This window comes from Kwoniella shandongensis, chromosome 7 (assembly GCF_008629635.2).
Source record: "Kwoniella shandongensis chromosome 7, complete sequence".
Taxonomy (NCBI): Eukaryota; Fungi; Basidiomycota; class Tremellomycetes; order Tremellales; family Cryptococcaceae; genus Kwoniella; species Kwoniella shandongensis.
Genome location: NC_089293.1, coordinates 243,854 through 261,864, shown reverse-complemented (window position 1 = coordinate 261,864; position 18,011 = coordinate 243,854). Strand labels below are relative to the sequence as shown.

General features: G+C 50.0%; 7 protein-coding genes across 7 annotated transcripts; 4 read left to right on the top strand and 3 right to left on the bottom strand.

Annotated features, from left to right (window-relative positions):
• Positions 1 to 98: 98 nt before the first annotated feature.
• Positions 99 to 963, bottom strand: CI109_103977 (uncharacterized protein; the record flags this gene model as incomplete). Its single annotated transcript, XM_032005294.1, has 3 exons — positions 99 to 374; positions 442 to 754; positions 824 to 963. The coding sequence occupies 3 exons, from the start codon at positions 961 to 963 to the stop codon at positions 99 to 101; spliced, it is 729 nt and encodes a 242-aa protein (XP_031860528.1).
• Positions 964 to 1,435: 472 nt separating this feature from the next.
• Positions 1,436 to 4,962, top strand: CI109_103976 (uncharacterized protein; the record flags this gene model as incomplete). The annotated part of the gene is made up of 4 exons (XM_032005295.1): positions 1,436 to 1,481; positions 1,566 to 1,639; positions 1,714 to 2,154; positions 2,209 to 4,962. 4 exons carry the CDS (start codon positions 1,436 to 1,438, stop codon positions 4,960 to 4,962), a joined length of 3,315 nt encoding a protein of 1,104 aa, XP_031860529.1.
• A 186-nt stretch (positions 4,963 to 5,148) lies between these two features.
• CI109_103975 (holo-[acyl-carrier-protein] synthase) lies at positions 5,149 to 5,695 on the bottom strand (the record flags this gene model as incomplete). Its single annotated transcript, XM_032005296.1, has 2 exons — positions 5,149 to 5,365; positions 5,493 to 5,695. The coding sequence occupies 2 exons, from the start codon at positions 5,693 to 5,695 to the stop codon at positions 5,149 to 5,151; spliced, it is 420 nt and encodes a 139-aa protein (XP_031860530.1).
• Positions 5,696 to 6,065: 370 nt separating this feature from the next.
• Positions 6,066 to 8,585, top strand: CI109_103974 (uncharacterized protein; the record flags this gene model as incomplete). The annotated part of the gene is made up of 8 exons (XM_032005297.1): positions 6,066 to 6,088; positions 6,258 to 6,618; positions 6,757 to 7,010; positions 7,161 to 7,323; positions 7,409 to 7,673; positions 7,753 to 8,082; positions 8,154 to 8,388; positions 8,477 to 8,585. 8 exons carry the CDS (start codon positions 6,066 to 6,068, stop codon positions 8,583 to 8,585), a joined length of 1,740 nt encoding a protein of 579 aa, XP_031860531.1.
• Positions 8,586 to 9,305: 720 nt separating this feature from the next.
• On the top strand, positions 9,306 to 11,587 carry CI109_103973 (uncharacterized protein; the record flags this gene model as incomplete). Its single annotated transcript, XM_032005298.1, has 7 exons — positions 9,306 to 9,482; positions 9,588 to 9,713; positions 9,846 to 9,934; positions 10,036 to 10,162; positions 10,274 to 10,326; positions 10,410 to 10,548; positions 10,622 to 11,587. The coding sequence occupies 7 exons, from the start codon at positions 9,306 to 9,308 to the stop codon at positions 11,585 to 11,587; spliced, it is 1,677 nt and encodes a 558-aa protein (XP_031860532.1).
• A 738-nt stretch (positions 11,588 to 12,325) lies between these two features.
• Positions 12,326 to 13,602, top strand: CI109_103972 (uncharacterized protein; the record flags this gene model as incomplete). The annotated part of the gene is made up of 6 exons (XM_032005299.1): positions 12,326 to 12,472; positions 12,732 to 12,796; positions 12,867 to 13,083; positions 13,159 to 13,251; positions 13,316 to 13,375; positions 13,444 to 13,602. 6 exons carry the CDS (start codon positions 12,326 to 12,328, stop codon positions 13,600 to 13,602), a joined length of 741 nt encoding a protein of 246 aa, XP_031860533.1.
• Positions 13,603 to 14,322: 720 nt separating this feature from the next.
• On the bottom strand, positions 14,323 to 17,852 carry CI109_103971 (uncharacterized protein; the record flags this gene model as incomplete). Its single annotated transcript, XM_032005300.1, has 12 exons — positions 14,323 to 14,571; positions 14,728 to 14,811; positions 14,873 to 14,977; positions 15,051 to 15,193; positions 15,264 to 15,452; positions 15,516 to 15,572; positions 15,631 to 15,732; positions 15,794 to 15,941; positions 16,024 to 16,298; positions 16,377 to 16,478; positions 16,538 to 16,662; positions 16,726 to 17,852. 12 exons carry the CDS (start codon positions 17,850 to 17,852, stop codon positions 14,323 to 14,325), a joined length of 2,706 nt encoding a protein of 901 aa, XP_031860534.1.
• Positions 17,853 to 18,011: the final 159 nt, after the last annotated feature.

Below are 18,011 nucleotides of genomic sequence, written 5' to 3'. Positions count from 1 at the left end.
GCGTCGACATCGCATCCGGTCCGTTCTCTTCTCGACGTTTTGAACGAGCCCAAGAGCTCGGATGTGTTTGAGTTAACGTTTCTCAAGGTGAATGCTACTCAGCCATGGCCATTTCGTCGGGATTTCCTCGGGCGGGGAGTAACCTCTTCGTCGTCATCAAGTACTGTGATGATCTCGACCGATGGAGTGATTGGCGAGCCAAGACGTTGATCTTCCCGGGTTGATACTTCCTCTCTGGCGTCGATCCTAATCCCATCCCAAGCGGCGATCTGACCTCTGTACAATGGAGATGGGGGTATGACGTGAGAGTTCGCGATATGAATGGCTTCAAGGATCAATGGCAGCGGTGCCAAATAACTATTGGACGTCTTAACCTATATGAAATTCCGATACAATCATCAGCTCACTCCCATCCTGTTCAATACACTGGACTTAGCTGACTTTTCTGACCATTTTTGACCCGTCGCCTTCCAACCATCCAACTACCGAAACCCATTCTCCTCTGTTCAGCGTCACTTTCTCCCGATTAACTAGTCCACTTGCAGAGATAGTCGACGGGATGGAGGGGAGTTGCGGTTGACGAGAGTACAGACTGTCTTGAGCCGAGGAGATGTCTGATATACTTGGACTTTGACCAAGTAGCGGGGTGGAGATATTGACCAAGAGAGTAGGTGACGGTACGGACGGCGAGGAAGGGTTCGAGGGTGGTCCAGTGAGAAGGAGTAAAGATGTAGGAGGATGAAAGGCTAGAACTCTAGAGCAGGTAGTAAGAGTCCGCCTCGATGACTTCCGACAGTTGAGGTCGAGTAGAAGCTGAACTTACTGTCCTACCAGGCGAAGTTTCCGGCCTCTATGTGTCGATGCGACAGCGTGGAGAGGGAGCATAAGAGCCGAGGCAATGAGGTCAGATGGTGGCGGCGGCGGAGGAAGAGTCACCAGCTTTGGTCCTTGATCAAGAGCCATGATGACTGACTGACTGGTCAGCTGGCACGACCTCCAATTCTGAAGTTCGAGGAATACCAAGAAGGAGAACAAGGAGCACAGAGGCGAGGAACCAAATAAGTCTGTCTTTTGATATTGCACGCGATTGCTCGAGCAAAAGTCAATTTACGTAATTTGGTGAAGATGGATGATGCTGAAACGAGGTGAAATCAAGTCGCGCCGGAAGTCAAAGAGCGCATCATGAAACAGCACATCACACCGCATTCACATCACATCTTGTTGATCTCTATTCTTCTGTCTCTGTCAATCACCGAAACGACCATATACCCAGCAAAAGACATAACTTACGATATATAATAGCTCAGTGCGACTAGAAGCTCACGATTGACGACGGCAACAACCGACTCCCTTTAACACTATACAACGTTCGTCAACATCGGCTATTCGGTAGTACACGGACCATAAGGAAAGAGATCTACGCGTAGATCAGATTATGGCCACTTCCATACCTGATGGACCGCTCGATGATTACTTTAGAGGTGAGACATCTTTCTTCAGTATTATGTCTCACCTACACTTGTTCGGTTCATATCGCACGTGCTGACCATAGTGTTGACTTATAGATGAGGGCGATGAAACGGTATCGAGGAATATGGTCAACGAAATGAATGATGATGGAAGTGAATCAGGTGATATTGTATGTTCTTGCTCTTGCTTCTCAAAACACATCTCGTTCGCAACATGCTAACTACTCGCCTCACGGTATCGCAGACCCTCGTCAATACCTTGCCACCTTCCGTCAAGCCCGTAGAACGGGGATGGACCGGTGTCCTCCCCAATGTCCCCAGCTCGAGCGTCCCTTCTACACCGCCCATCCCTACACCTGGCAAAATCACAGATGATTCATCTTCTTCGACCGAAAACACCTTCGCAGAGCGATTCAAATACTTGATCTGCTCGTCGGGATTGCTAGAGAAGGATTATGTGCCAGGTCTGAGCGGTGAAGAGCTAGTAGACGAAGTGGAAGGGGAAGAAAAGGATAGGTGGGCGGAGTTGCAGCGTTGGGTCGAAAAGGGAAAAGAAAGATGGGATCTGGTTCTAGCAGGACTAGCGTTGCTGCTTGGAATCACTCTGTTGTGGAGCAGAGCAGGACTCATCTTGGTGATTGCCCTCGGTTTAGGCGTCTTCTTTGGCGTTAATCGCATGAAACCTGTAAGCATTACCCGACTGAACTATTCTCGATGACCAGCTCACTTTCTCCGAAAGTCATCAAATCTTGTACCTCCAACTTCGCCCCCTTCTCTCAAATCACAGGCTCTTGGCGCCCTGACCACATTCATCTCGCAAACTCACACTCTCAATACAACACTTCATACCTCACTCAATATCTTACAACCGCACCCGTCATCACTCAACACCCACCATAGTCTCCGCGTTGGTCTCCATCGATTGACCGATAATATGACGGATCACCTTGCGACCGCAACTTCAACACTGCTTGAGCTGACGGATCGCAAAGAGCTAGGCGTACTTGGCGAGATGTACGATATCCCAGTTGTAGGGAGTTTCTTCTACACGAGGCGAACGCACAACGATGAGTTGTCTGACCAAGGAAGTCCTATCGCCAGTCCGAGAGGCCCTCAGATACCATCTCCGCGCCACTCCAGCTTACCTGCACGAGACGCCTTCACTCCATCGGCGAAACCGCGCCGCTTCACAACGTCAACTCGACCGATGCCAATCTCACCCGTATCCCACGCCGCGCCAACTTTCGAGCGAACACATTCACATCGCACACAGCATCTTTCACTCGCATCCGCAACTGACGCAGACGACCGCTTCACCGCTCTTCCGCAAAGGACTCCGAGATTGTCCAAACGCGCCAGTCTCGACAAGCTGAGAGATACTTGGCGCGCAGCCAGATCGGAACAGCGACCGAAGCACGAAAGGCGGATCACAGAGGCAGACGAAGAAGGAGACAGCTGGGAGTCGAGCGAGGGTGATAAGAGTATGGACGACGATGTGGAACGAACGGTACGAAAGAAGACCCCTGAAAGTGAAACAATAGAGGAGGTGCCAAAGTTGCCAGTAACGCCTACAACACCCGTCATTGAGAAATTACGTGGGACCTCTTCACCTTTCAAGCGAGTGTCGTCGCCGCTCGCTCGTCGTTTCTCACAGATGAGCGAGGGTGGAATGATGCGACAACGTCCGGCTTCTCCTGAAGTGAGCCTTGGTGGACAAACACCTTCCGGTCTGCTGCCATCGCCCTTCGAGCATGATTTGTCGTCAACACCACTGCGGTCGTCCCTCTCTCTCGATCCTGCTCCGAACCCAAAACGACGGAGCTTGCAAAATATGCCATACTACCCCGCATCCGATGACGAGCTTGCTCTGCCCTCTGCTGGTCTGACTAGAACGCAGTCTATGCCGTTCTCGGACTTACAAGCCTTACGAACCGCTTCGTCCACTGGATCGCGCTCGAGGCGTTCTTCTTTCAACCCCGGCTATCAAATGCCAGGCTCACCACTCGGTATTGGATTTCCCAACTCGTTTCCTCCAGACAAACGCTCGTCTCTCGGTGCAGTACCGATACCGTCACCTCGCCCGCTAATAAGACGGGTCGAGTCGGTCAGTCCGCTGACCACACCAGCTCTAACGGCGAGTTGTCTGGGGGTACATCTGAAACGAAGGAGGATGGCGTGTTGTCTCCTTGGTCTGAGGTTCGACACTGCGGACGAAGCGTACTGGAAAGACGTGAAGGAAAGCTTGGAAGCCATGACAGCCGCCATGGTGTCGGAGCGCGAATTACTAGAAGTCGGGTTGAGGGAAGCGGAAAAGGAAGCTTTGCTCGCGCAAAGATTTGATGGGCTCGTCAAGTCCGGCTCGGAAGTGGGATGGTCCCCTGCCGAATCAACATTCCCCTTTTCAACTCTTCTAGACGGCGGTGGAAAGGATTTTGCGCCTCGGACAAACGACGAGGCGGTGGTACTCGAACAGGTGGACAAAATCGGAGCGACCCTCATCAAAGCTTGGAGCGACTTGGCGATAATGAGGGAAAAGTTACGAAATGCAGAGTTGAGAAATGAGTCTGGGACGGAAGCGTGGAGTAAGGTCAGAGAGCGATTAGGTGATATGGTTAGAGACTGGGAAAGAGGACGAGAGGCACTTGTGCGGATCGAGTCCGGAAGACTTGTGGCGGAAGAGGATATTCAGGAAGATCCTAGTGCACAAGGCACACACGCAGACCTGCCAGCATTCATCAAAGCGTGGGAGGAATCTTCTCGCGACACTTCACTCGAAACGGCTCGGACTGCATATGGCGATGATATTGACGGCATCGACACCTCGACTCATGATACGGACAAGGGTGTAGAAGTCCTTCCTCCCGCTGGTAGAGATACGATTTTCGAATCTGATTCGATATCTCTTCCCCAGTCAGATTTCAAAGCCCGTCTAGGTCAGTTGAGCAGAGCGGAACGTATTGCCCTGATGAAGGAAGCGAGAGAGAAGGGAACGAGCGTGGAGATACTCCTCAGAGGAGACGAGGCGGTGGTTGATACAGAGGGAGAGATGAGGAAGAAAGGTGGAGAGATGGTAGATGAGCTCAGGGGTGTGATTGGGGTGATAAGGAAAATGAAAGGGGAGGGAGGAGGGGAGGAGACGCAACTTCCAGCAGGGAGCGGAGAAAGAGAGGAAGGCTCTTTGAATGGGGAACGATATACGCACATCGGAAATGAAGGCAGGTCTGCCTATCGAAGTATCGAGCTTGGGACTCTAGGTGATCGAGGGGCGGTACGGAATGGACAAGGAAACGATAACGAAAGACCAAAGGGCAGCGACAACGACAATGACGACGAGAATGAATGTGGAACGAAACAACTGGATCGGATAGTTGTAGCTCGGGAAGGACAGATGGGTAATGGATTTGGATTAGATCTGGACGAGCTGAAGAAGGGGTTCAAGTTGCCAAACTTTGGTGCGCTGGAAAGGAGGGAAGAGGGACAGGTGTTTGAGTGAGAGGGCTATGTAGCACTACTAGTATACCTTGCATCGTGACGCGACTTTGGGATAACCATGAGATAACATTCGGTCCGATGCAAGACTTGAACAATCTATACAATTATCATGCGGAAATGCTGTTGTCTTCCTTATCTGACGACGAAATGGGTTTCAACCACCTTCATCTTTCCATTCCACTCCCTCTTACCCACTCCGCTGAGCTATCACGACGCCCACCACTACCCCCGCATCATGACTCAAACTACCCATCAAACTATATTTCTCAGCGACTATCCGGTCTGTAGGTCTCAAGATCGGTTGACCAGATGGCGAATGGGTGATTTCGAGTGATTTCCAGGTCGGTGGGTGACCAGGTAGGTGGGAAGCGAGTGATTTGTACGATGCTTCTTTGAGTGTCCACCTAGAGTGAGAATTGTACAGATGATCATCAGCTCCCATTGATCCCTTCATCGGATCTGTGACATTCTTCACCGCGTGCGGGAAAAGCGGCGCAAAGCAAAGGTTGGGAGCATGATTTGGCAACTCACCGCGAAGACAAGAATCTCAATCTCTTCTCGTCCAAAACCTCCTGATCTATCGAAGACCCTCTCGGTGGCTGTTCAATCTCCTTGAACAGGGAATATTCCCCCTCTGTACATATTCTCTTGGCGAGCTTATCGGCCCCTCGTCGAAGGATGAGCTCGCGAATTCGCGAGAGGGAGAGAATATCGATACCGATTCCTACGATCATATCGAGGGTGTCGATTCCGAAGGCATATTGTGTCTCTTCGAGCACTGATACGACTGGGGTTTACGATTGGTCCCGCCGTTGATGATTAGTTAAATTCGATGCTAGAGGTGTTGCATGCAATTGTCCATTGTATTAGGTAGATTCGAAGTTGCCCTCCACCAGGACCCTCACTCGCGCGACGCGTCGATCTCGGACATGACATGACTGCTTTTTCCATGTTCATGTTCTCCCGATCGCGTCATTCTTATCTCAGCTACATATCTCGTCTCTCCATCCAGACTTCTTTACCTATCAACCCCCATCGCTTGATATCTACTTTAGCCGCACTGTAATCTTTCTGAATTTTCAGTCAACTGTGAATACCGCCGAAATGGACGACGAAGATAATGATTAGTGCGTTGACTTCCCGCTCGCCAGTGCCCTGCAGTCGTATATCATACTCGTACTGACGCCCACTTGATCTATCCACCTCCTCTCCTTTCGTACCTCTCAATTGCCCCTTCTTCTCAATACGGCGCGATGCACTACTACTATACAATGTGTAATCCTCACAACCTCGTAGCGAGCTCGAACGTCAAAAGACGATCGCCGAGAATCGAGCTCTACTCGATTCATTAGGTCTCGACCCCTCCGGTTCTTCCAAAATCCCATTCGCGCGAGCATCCCCTAAACCAAAAGCCAAACCTTCCTCATCAAGTAATAAACGTAAAGCCCATACAGTGGTTGCGGCAGATGATGGACCACGGAGAAGATCTGGTAGATTGGCAGGGTTGGAAGCGGATGGGGAAACTCTGAGGGTGAAATTGGAGGAAGAGGAGAAGGAGAGGGAGATACTGAGAGTCGTCAATAGAAAGGAAAGGGAGAGAGTGATGGAAGTTGGTAAGATGGTAGAAGATGGGGATAAGGATGAGATTGATGATCTGGTGAGTTGATACTGGGCTCGAAAGCCCGAACTTCCCCCCCTGCTTCATGTCTTGCCTTACCTTGCATGCCAATCGAAGGAAAGTCGTTCTATAAGAAATGTAGAACCCGAGGCTAATTGAGTCTCTCGTATGACTCAGGAACGATACTTCAGATCCATATCCCTCCTCTCCAACCCCCGAACATACCCCACGACCTCGAACAGCTCCAAAGAATCATACGCAGAGCCCGATTCGGTCCCTGTCGAAGTACAACGGTTGAAAGATGCGTTCAAGGGGATGACCCTCAAGGCAAATGCGAAAGTGACGAATGATAGAGTGTTTAGTATGGTAGTTCATCCGGAACGAACGAAGAGTTTGGTTTTGGTAGGTGATAAGTATGGACAATTGGGAATGTGAGTTTCCGCGTTCAGTCATTCCTAAAAATGGAACGGGAGACGTTCGTAACAAAGGAAGATCAGATTTGAGCTGGGGACAGGTTTCAACCATTCAGACGGAACGATTATGCGGGCAGAGCACAAAGCTGATGATCACCTTACTGGCAGATGGGACGCGCTCGGACCTGCCGCCGAGAAAGTCAAGAGCGAGGACGACACGAATGGCGTTCCAGAAGAAGAGGAAGAGACAGAAGGACGGATATGGCGAGTTCAAGCGCATGCCAGAAATTCGATCACATGTATGAAAGTTGATCCTATCAACGGCTCCGGGGTGAGTTTGAGCGGTGTTCCGTGTCCTTCTGTGGTTATCGGCGAGAATCGAATACTGACTGATGTTGACCGTTCTACGCTTATAGCTCTTCTCGTCGTCGTACGACTGCTCACTGCGCCACTTGGACTTCTCCACATTCAAATCTACCGAGCTCTTCGCGTTCACCAACGAAGATATGCTGATCACGCATTTCGATCTTGTGCCGAATGGACAAGAAGCGTGGTTGGCGGATAAGAATGGTGGGATCAGTCATTGTGATTTTAGAGAGAGCAAGAGTCGGAAAGAGAGGCGAAGATGGATTGTTCAGGAGGAAGGAAGAGCGGCAAAGTTGGGTGGGATTAGTGTGAACCGTGCGTACAAGGGTTCCTATTCACGAGCACTCTGCCTGTGGACGCAAACTGACCGGTTCTTGGTTTGGCCTCTTTATAGCGTTGATGCCGCATTTGCTCGTCACTGCTGGTAACGATCAACATCTTCGAATATGGGATACTCGACATCTCTCCTCCATCCCGACTCTTACAAACTCTTTACCCACCCCGCCAGTCAACGCGAAGACCGAATCATTTGGCGATTCGTCATTTCCACCTAGTCATTTGACCGCTGAGACGGATTATGAGCATCTTGCGAAATATCAATCGTCAGCTAAAGGAAAGGGTTTGTTGAGAGCGAGTTGGCAGCATGGCAAGAGCTGTAGTTCGGCTTATTGGGATCCATGGGGTAGAAGAGTCTTGACAACGAGTTACGATGATAAGCTACGTGGTGGGTGTGGACGATCGATCATCCCAAGTAGTGGCTTCAACTGATGTTTCTTTTTCCCCCACTTTGCGCAGTATGGAACCTCAATCCCCAATCGATGCTACTGGATACCCCCCTCGCGACATCACATTTCCAACCTACTCGCTCTATACCACACAATTGTCAGACAGGTCGATGGTTGACGATCCTCCGAGCTCAGTGGAGCTTGAATATGGATTACATGCCGCATTTCACCGTGGGGAATATGAAGAGGAGTTTGGACGTGGTATCAGCTAGCGGAGAGAAAATTATCTCGTTGTGGAACGAAGCGTGAGTCAAGACTCTGTTACCTTTCGAGGCGGATACAGCGCCAGGTCAGTATGGAACGTGAAGCTGATGATAATTTGTCACGTCGTAGAGTCACCGCGGTACCTGCTGTGACGGCTTCACATCCCACTATCGTAGATAGGGTGGTAGGGGGAAACACGAGTGGAAGGATCCAATTGTGGGGTGCAGGGGATGAGTAACTTAGGGATGGGACTGTAATCACATCAGTTTCCTTGAGCAGTTGTGTATGTATATTGGATACAACGATTTTTACTCGGCCAATACGTAGATGTAAGCCTTGCCAGACGCTGCAGACGAAGCGATCTACAGTATTCACGAAAACAATAATCTCCCTATACTGTCGCCAAATGCAGCGGGGAGCAGTCACGACGAATCGTCAGGACGAAGTGATTAGTCACAGCTTTGATGCTCGAGATCTATGCCACAGTTGGTCCTTCCTGTGCTTTACAGCGATTTTTTTCGGCTACAATGCAGCTTTGTTACCAAAGCCTGCACAGGTCCTACTTCTTTTGTAGTGGTCACCCCTTTTGAGGGGTTCAAAGGAAGATTTGTATAGTGATACACAACACAAAGGAATCAATAAATAATAGGGGTTAGGGCTACATATGAAAGGATCGTGTTTTGCAGTCAAGATGAAATGGTTACTGGTCTAGTTCGCACGGTAACCATTCGCAAGTGCCACCCATCGCACATCAAGTCAAGTCAAGACATATCGCAAACCTGTTTACGCTAACAGATATTGGTCAACGCACCTTTTGTCCAGCGGTGCCATCATCATCATCATCATCCTCCTCCTCCTCGGACCTTGCTGTTATACGGGCAGAGCCCTGAAGCGCTGTGTTCAATCGTAATACACAAGCAGTTATCATCAACGGATCATCCTTATTCTACGCAACAAGATGCCGCGGAACGCGATGAGGAAGTTCACTCGTTCTCCGGCCTTGCTTTTGCTTTTCATCGTTTTGCACGGAGTACGAGGACAGTATCTCCCCTCTGAGGAATATACGAGACGAGGCTCGAAGTTGGGAAGTAGGCAATGGACCAATGATACGGAGAACATCATCAAACGAGACGGGGTAAGTGATATCGCTCAATGTAACGCCTCAAACCCACTGTCTGCTGTTCATCTCGTACCAGAGACACGTATGAGCGAGTTGACTGATAGAAACTCTCACTGGCAGAACCAAGATTCGACGTCGACTTCGCTCTACCTCGTCTCTCATGACGATTTCTGCCTCTACGGTCCTGCTGATCCTGGTACGACAATCGCGGAATCACAACTGAAAGTCGTATCGTGGTGTACCAAGGTGAGTAGCACACTTGACTTCTTCTCTTTACCATCAAGAACACAAAACCACGCCACCGCCGGCTTAAACCCGAGAATGTGTAAACAATGGAGGTCGACGAAGCTGACTCTGCGCTTCTTCTCGCGGCTATAGGATTCTCACGGAACTCGATTGATGCCTGACGGAACGTTGAATGGCGTAACATACGTCAAAGCGCCTAACTGGGTCCAAGTCAGCGGAACGTAAGTGACCGACCGACCCATCCCTCAGCCCTCGGTACTATCTTCAAAGTGTGGTTTTGTGCTGAAGCTCGTTCCATCCTGTGTCTTTTCGGAACGAACAGCGGCCATTTCACCAATATAAACGTCCAATCAGGCGATGCGGGGGGTCAATTCGATTCGGATCAGCATAAACCCGACGGTGGGCAGATGTTCATCAGCGACGATAATCAGTCAGCGTCAAGCTGGGTTGTGAGTGTTTCCTTTCCTTCTCCAGAGTTCATCTTTTACCCTTCGCATATCAGGAGCTTGAGCTATTTCTTCGTTTTAGTGACAGAATGCTGATGAGATCGTACGATTTAGACGTTGATCTCGGACGAGACTTTCTGCGTGAGAGCGTGTACTGGTGATCCAAAGTAAGCCATATCAAATTTCCCTCTCACCACCCGGAAGCGATTTTTCGGACACCTGCTCATTCTCCTCTGCGATTCGTGTCCAGGTACTGTCCGACAGACTACGATGAGATGGGATGTTATTTCTATACTTCCAACGGGATAGGCTGGGATGGGGTATATCAAGATTGTGAAGCGGATGATGGAGATCCGCCTGGAGTGGTAGATGGTACGACGTATACCCAGGTGAGTTGCACCCTTCTTCGACCATTGACTAAGGAAGGCTTTTGGCTGCTAATGATGTGACTCGATATGATAGGGCAATTCACCTATTCCAACACCAACCATACCAGCTGTCAGTAATTGCAATCCCGGACCCAGCGTCGCCAACGGTCAGACTGCTCCTGCTGGAGGATTCACTGCTGGCAGTTCAAGCGATGATGGTGGCAGCTCGGACTCTGGGTCTACGTCCTGGGTACCAGTCCAAACTTGTATACCTTGTACTGCCACAGCGTCGTCAGGTGCATCATCTCAAGGGAACGGAGGCGGAGGCGGCTCTGTAACCCCGACTCCCACTTCGACCTCTAGTCCCGCTAGTTCAGCCTCTTCCGCTTCAGGCGCAACGGAACAAGTTGGGATCACCCAACACTCTTCTTCTGCCTCGAGCTCGAGCAACAAGAGTGCCACTTCTAGCACCCAAAGTGCAGGATCGGTCAGTTATACCGATACTCAATCCGGTCTGAATGGTCATGGTGCCGAAGTCGTACAGAGCTCAACGACCTCTCCAACCTCTTCCGCCGCCGCCGCCGCCGCCGCCGCCGACGATCTATCGAATCGAGGATGGTTGATCGATCGTCGTGATGATGAAGGAACAACGACAAGTAATGGTCAATGTTGTTTTACAACTTGGACACCGTCAGTCATAGGAGGTGGGGGAGGTGCTCAAGAGACCGGCACCCCTAGCGGTAAGGCTGGTACGTCGTCATCGTCAGCGTCGTCAGGGACGAAAATTGCCTCGTCAACGACAGGGGCGGGATCACATCCTTTCACAGCGAGTACGAATGGGACGGGTGTGGTATCTGCATCAGTGGCAAGTGGGACGCTGAGATCTGGTAATGTCTCGGTTGGAGGGAACTCTAGTAGTGCGGGGAACGGGACGAATGGGACTAGTGCTGGTATGAAAGTCACGGTAGTCGGTCTACGAGAGGGAGGTATGACAGGATTAGTATGGGTCAGTCTCGTCACTGGCCTCGGTATGGTATTCGGAGGTGTGGCTTTGGTGTGAAACTATGCAAGGCAGTTCATCGGTGCGAGTAGAATATACTAGTACACCACTTGTCGTTATCAGCAGAGTAATCCTATGGGCATGTATGTATTCATTTGCATAGACAACAAACCGTGTGGCATTCGTTGGATTCTACAGATCTCGCTTTTCAAACGCCACTTGCATCATCAGGTCAATACGGTGATCGGGGTTATACGGTGTTTTAACATATCTCGTGTTGTTTGGCACTTTTTGCACTTGAGTATGTCACAGCCTTGTGTTAAAGTGTTGGACCCTGAATTTCGAGTTTGTGACAGCAGCCAAATACACACAGCATCGCTCGTTTCCATCATTCCTTGTTGTTGCTTCGCTTTGCTTGGCTCAAATCACAACTAGTACTCTAACTGCATCTTACTCTCATTCTCATCCTCGCATCCATCACTCTCACTCTCACTCTCAGTCTCGACGTACTCTACAGACGGATCGGCAAGAACGGCTTCATTAACAATCTTCACAACGCTCAGTGTCCAAACACAACACCCACACGTTGACCCGCGCTCCCGCCACTCTTCCTTCCCTTCGAACACCCTTCCACTTCCTTTCAACAATTCTTTCATAGGACGTTGAATCGCTTTTACATTTCACTGTTATAACTCTCGACGTGACAACATCCCCACCCTCTTTTGTTCTGTTACTCGATCACCGTCACGGTCACGGTCCCCAACAACACGCGTATTACCCCACTCGTACAGCCTCAAAATGCTCGCTTCAGTTTTAACGTTCACTCTCGCCCTTCTCACTTCTTCAACAACGACAGTGTTCGCTCAAGGAGATCTGACAGCAGCGAACAACTTGACGGATTTGGAAGGAACATGGAGTAGTAACCCAGCGGTATCGACAGGTGGGGTGAGTGATTTGTTTAGTTGCGGGTTGCAATTGCGGTTGCGCAGTTGGAATTATTTCTTGGCAACGGCATCGCTTTGAACGAGGAGATTGGACATGGAAATTGGATTCGCGAGATGACCGTCTGATATCATCCCATGCCGTGTCCTGTCTTGCGGTGCGGTAGTGCATTAGGCAGGCTGTCGTCATTCGCTCTACTCTGGTGTTTGTGTGAAAAGACGAGCTGGCTTGGATGCTGATAGCAACTCCTTCAACCCTATAGGACATCTGTATCCCCGCCGAGATGAAGTTCAACTATCCTGCCAACACAGGTATCTCTTACTCCTTGTAAGTACATCCGTTGTGTTCGGCCCAGTACTCTAAGGAGAAGTCGTGCTCATACATTCCCTTCGCGTAGCACAAACGACGGATTCTTCGAAGAAGTCCAATATCGATACACCGCCAACGCCTCCAATCCATCTTGTATAACGGCGTTCATCCTGTGGCAACATGGTACCTACGTTCTCAACAACGATGGATCTATGACACTCAACCCATTCGGTCCAGATGGTAGAATCCAAGTACAAGATCCTTGTGCTGCGACTACCAACATCATCACATATTACGACCAACAGGTGAGTGTGATCTGACATTCTACGGAACTACACATCAAAATCAGTGCTGATTTGTCTCTTCTACCACGATCGTAGACCACGTTCGCTGATTGGGGGATCATCGTCGATGCTACCACTGGTAACTACCAATTGAACCTGAATCGATTCGATGGTGCCAAGATGCCCTACGTAAGTCTTTTGACTGTTTATCAACTAACGCCATTCCCCTTACTGACCCCGTTTGCTTTGACAGATGTACCTCGTCGCCAAACCACCAAACATGATGCCTACACAAGTCCTTACCGGTGTTAACGTGAGTCAACTTGCTATTTGAAGTCGCCCAACCTGGCAAGACCAACTGACGCCTCCGATGTTTTTCAGGCATCTGGACAAACCAACACTCGAAAACGAGATCTCACTTCCTCTCCTCTCAACTACTTCAAGCGATCGGCTGCCGTCCCCGTCTCAGGTGTTGCTCACGGCGCATTACTAGCGGGTGTCTTGGGGTCTGCGTTGATTGGTTTTATCGCTTTGGTCTAAGCGCCAAGCGGGTCTTCGCGTTTGCATCAGGAGCAGGAGAAATGAAGAGCATCGGATACATATCATTGGAAACTATAGAAAAGGAGTTGGGCGGACAATCAGCATGAGGGAGGCGAGGCGAGGCGAGGCGTAGGAATAGGCTTTACGGACGGTTTGCTGCGGCAGACAGGTGTCATTCATTGTCAGAGAGGGTGGAAGGACGATAACAAGGAGGATTCAACGACATCGTCACTTTACGATCTACACAACACTTTCACACCACACCACACCACACCACATACAAGACAATGTTCAGCTTTGGTCTGAGTTGATTTTACATATGGAAAGGGAACGGGAAACGGACATTTTATCTCATGTTTTCTTTTCTTTTCCTTCTCTTCATTTACACTCTTCTTCGTCGTCCAAGTACAAGAGAGACGATTTCGTAGTGATTCGAGTTACAACAGTTACAGTTACGTGTGATACCCAAAAACGACCTGCATGCAATTTTACGATCTACGGTGTGTGGACGGATGGTGGAACATATGACATGGCCCAGGATGACTGCGAATTACATAGTACGAGTGCACCGAAGATCGCTGTCAGTAGGTGCATGCACTTGAACTTCGGATCGAATGCACGGTTGTCATCACGTATTATCATAAGTTATTGCTATACAACATACAGTGAACAGTCTTCGAGCTTACTATCGCACCCAGTCCGCAGTCACTTGTCCTCCACCTAATCATCCTCTGGCCTACCACCTTTCCACCTCCCTTCCACCCATTCTACCCTCCCCAATCCACTCGCACCACCACTAACCACCCACCCTGCTTGACCCAAACCACCTCCATTGTTCCATGCGACTTTATGTATACCGACATTGGGTGACCATGCTGCTGTTTTGAGGAGATGGGAAGGGGGTTCGTTATCGCCTCTTCGGGCTGAAGAAGCGGGACGACGGGAGGTTGCGACTTCGAGTGATATTGCCTGATAGTACGCACAGACAGCTGTCAGCATCAATGTGAAAATCGGGCGATTTCACTCCTTGAACATATAGAGAAGAGTCATGATATTGCACTCGGGAGACAGAGATGCTCTATGCAGCGCAGCGTAGCATTACACTCATTGGACTCGCCAACTCACCTCTGGAAGTATGTCATCTATGATCCTAAATTCCCCAGTGGTCGCATTATAGTCCACCTCGTACAATCTCTCTTGTACCAGAGGCTGATATCCGTCACAAGGTTCAGCTTTGACACCAAATGACATGGAATACAATCCGACTCACCGCTTTTCGTCGTCTATAGAATCCCGTATGGAGATTGGTAAGTATCACTGCACCGTCTGCACCTCCCGATAGCAGCATCGTATGATAGTCGGATGTGGCGAGGTCCTGGTTTCCACCATGTGAACGTCATCAGCGATCTGATCGTGCCGAATATATTGAAAGGACGTGACGGACTTACCCAAGCTTGACCACGATGACTTAGTAATGGATGACCTCGTCCTTGACCCGATTTACGGATCTTGATTGCCAAAACGACGAAATCGCTATCGACAGTCAACGGACTAGCCATCTGCTGCGACCATCCAACGGTCAAGCACGGTACTAAACGCCAGCACAACGATCATCAGCCATCCCTGCACACAGTTGCGAGGTAGTCAGAGTCATGACGCACCTCTCGAATGATTGAGCTTGACAGGATAAAGCGGATCTCGCAAGTCTAAGATGTACGTCGATCCGTCATATGAGCCCATGACGACGTAGATCGGATCACTGTCTAGCTGAGAGTCGGAGGGAGGGGTACGTCCGACTGCAAGCGATCGGATGGCAGATACAGCGATTGTTGTGTACACGGACGGGAGCACTAAGATTTTATCGTCATGAGCAAAGGAAAGCCATATTGCCCGGAGGGTTGAGCACTACGCACGGTCATCAGAGTTTCCAGACTCCAGCGCGTCCAAGATATCCCACACAGCGAGATGGCCTACAGGATTTGTCAGGTTATCAGAGGATGTAGTCTCCAGCTGTACAGATCGACTCACCATTTGACAGTCCTACGGCTATTCTCGTACCAGTCAACCAGTCGAAACACATACACGACGCATCCGGCACTTCAAGTCTCAACAAAGGCTCATCCAGACGCACTGACAGGAGCAGTAACATCAGCACCGCTTCCAGGCTCCGAAACGACGTGAGGGAACTCACGGTAGATGGGTGTATCTTGGGCCTCAGGTCTAACGAAACGAGGATGCGGAACGGGATAGAAAGACATTGATCCGTCAAGCTGGACTGCAGCTATGATACCGAGTTTCGGAACGGGTGTCCCTTGTTGGCCCAAAGTCGACAGGTCGTACTGCAAATGGAGGAAACAACTATGAGCATGACACGTCTCATGGACATGACAAAGGTAGTGAGCGAGTTGGGAGAAGACTCACATCATCCCATGCGCCCAAAGGCATCCACTTGATCTCCATCACCGGCCCACCTTGAACACACAGAACCATCTCACACCTCATACCCCCAGCACTTGCTCCCGTAGGCCCGGACTCAGAAGCGTTCATCGCGTCGTCACCTTGTACATTCTCACTAGGGGTCAAAGACCATATTTGGATGGATCCATGTGATGAGCGAGGCCATTTCTCGTACATCGCTGGACGGGTTTCGATATGAGGTAGTGTTGACACAGCAAGGTATTGGGCGTTGCCGAAATCTACATAGGAGGGCCAGACATCAATGTCAATCAGTAGCAATACTTTGAGATTGGAGAACAAACTGTCTCAATACTCACCAGCAGATTTGGCAGTAGGATAAGGGCACCAATCCAATCCCCAGATAGGGCCTCCTGCGAAGAAAGTATAGCCAACACGAGGGGCATTGGGATTGGTCTCCGCTGTACATGAATCGTCAGTCACCTCTTCTCACAGCGTCAACGAGATAGAAGTCGCTCACCTAGTGCTTTGGAAGTGAACATCTCAAAATTGCTAGCGACCTGTTGATCGTGTGGACCAAGATAACATGTTGTCCACGGATCGCCATTTTGGTTGATCGGCGTTGGGAGGTACAGCTCTGCCTCTCTATGTTCCAGCTCAGATCAGCATCGTCCTGCTCCGTACACGATATAGGCTCGCTTCACCCACTCTTCGGTTAGAAGCACCATATCCTCCACCTTGTAGCTCCCCACGTTTCCCAGACCCAGTCTCACATCCTCTTTCATCAACCAATCCTCCCTCTTCCCACTGATACTGACGTTGTTGCCGTCTCCCCCCTCTCCCATACCCAAATACATCTCAGGCCACCATCCTTCTCCTCTCCAGAACTCCCACGGTTCGCCTGTTGTCAGAGCCAAGTGTGTGGCCCAACCTTCCTTCTTCCTCCTATCTTTCTTCGCGGTAACTCCTCCTCTACTCTCATCAATCCATTCAATTTCAGTCAACGACGATGTCCCGCTCTGGGAAGGACCGGGTGTTCGTAGTAATCGTGTAGAAAAAGGTACTGGATGACCTGCAGGGAACGATTCTATACCATGTACTTTGGTCTGATCTTTCCCTCTTTCATTATGTCGTTCTTTATCCGTTTTACCACCCGCATTTGCTGGTGGTTGATATGTCATACTAATGGTAGATTGACGAATTGCCTCTCTGTATGCCAAGTCGAGTAGATAGATCTCCGACTGTCCATTTGCTGGATGAGTCGTCGCGGCAGAAACGAGACCAACGGGTGTGGATTGAGATGTCGATGTCAATGTCGCAAGGTGCGGTTTACGTTCTTTTCGACGATCAGTCGCTTGTCCAGAGGGATGGGGTTGATTTCGACTACTTGGTCCGGCGATATTGAGTTCTGGTGCAGGTGTTGTTGTCATACTTATACTTCGTAAAACAGGATCGATATCGTCTTCATCATCGTCGACTTCCTCCATATCTACATCTCCGTCCTCGTCCCCGTTCCCATCCTCACTTGACGAATCCGGGTCGAATAGCGGTTGAGTCTTGCCTTTACCCTTACCTTTTCCCGGACTGACACTATCAGGTCTGAATTCGCTTGATCCTCCAGATGATAGACTTGTGTCTCCGTCGTCTACCTCGGCATCGTCCCCTTCGTCATCTTTCATGTCGTTGTCCGATTCTGATCCGGAAGCTCGACCTGAACCCGAACCAGAGGGATGTGCTCCGGATGCACGTCGTTCGTCTCCCGAGGACAGATCTTCCAGACCCTCTGCAACATTCGTGTAGGATGCACGGGATTTGCGCTCTCGTAGAGACACCATCGTGCGTGCTTGTGTGATTGCTGTTGTAGTTGGTGTAAAAACGAAATGATATGCACCATAAGGATTTGTTGACTGTTGTTGTTGGAATGCTCGATGGAGCCCCGCAATTTACGGTTCTCGGTTCTCCTTCGAACGAATCCCGAGCAGCATCCGATCAAG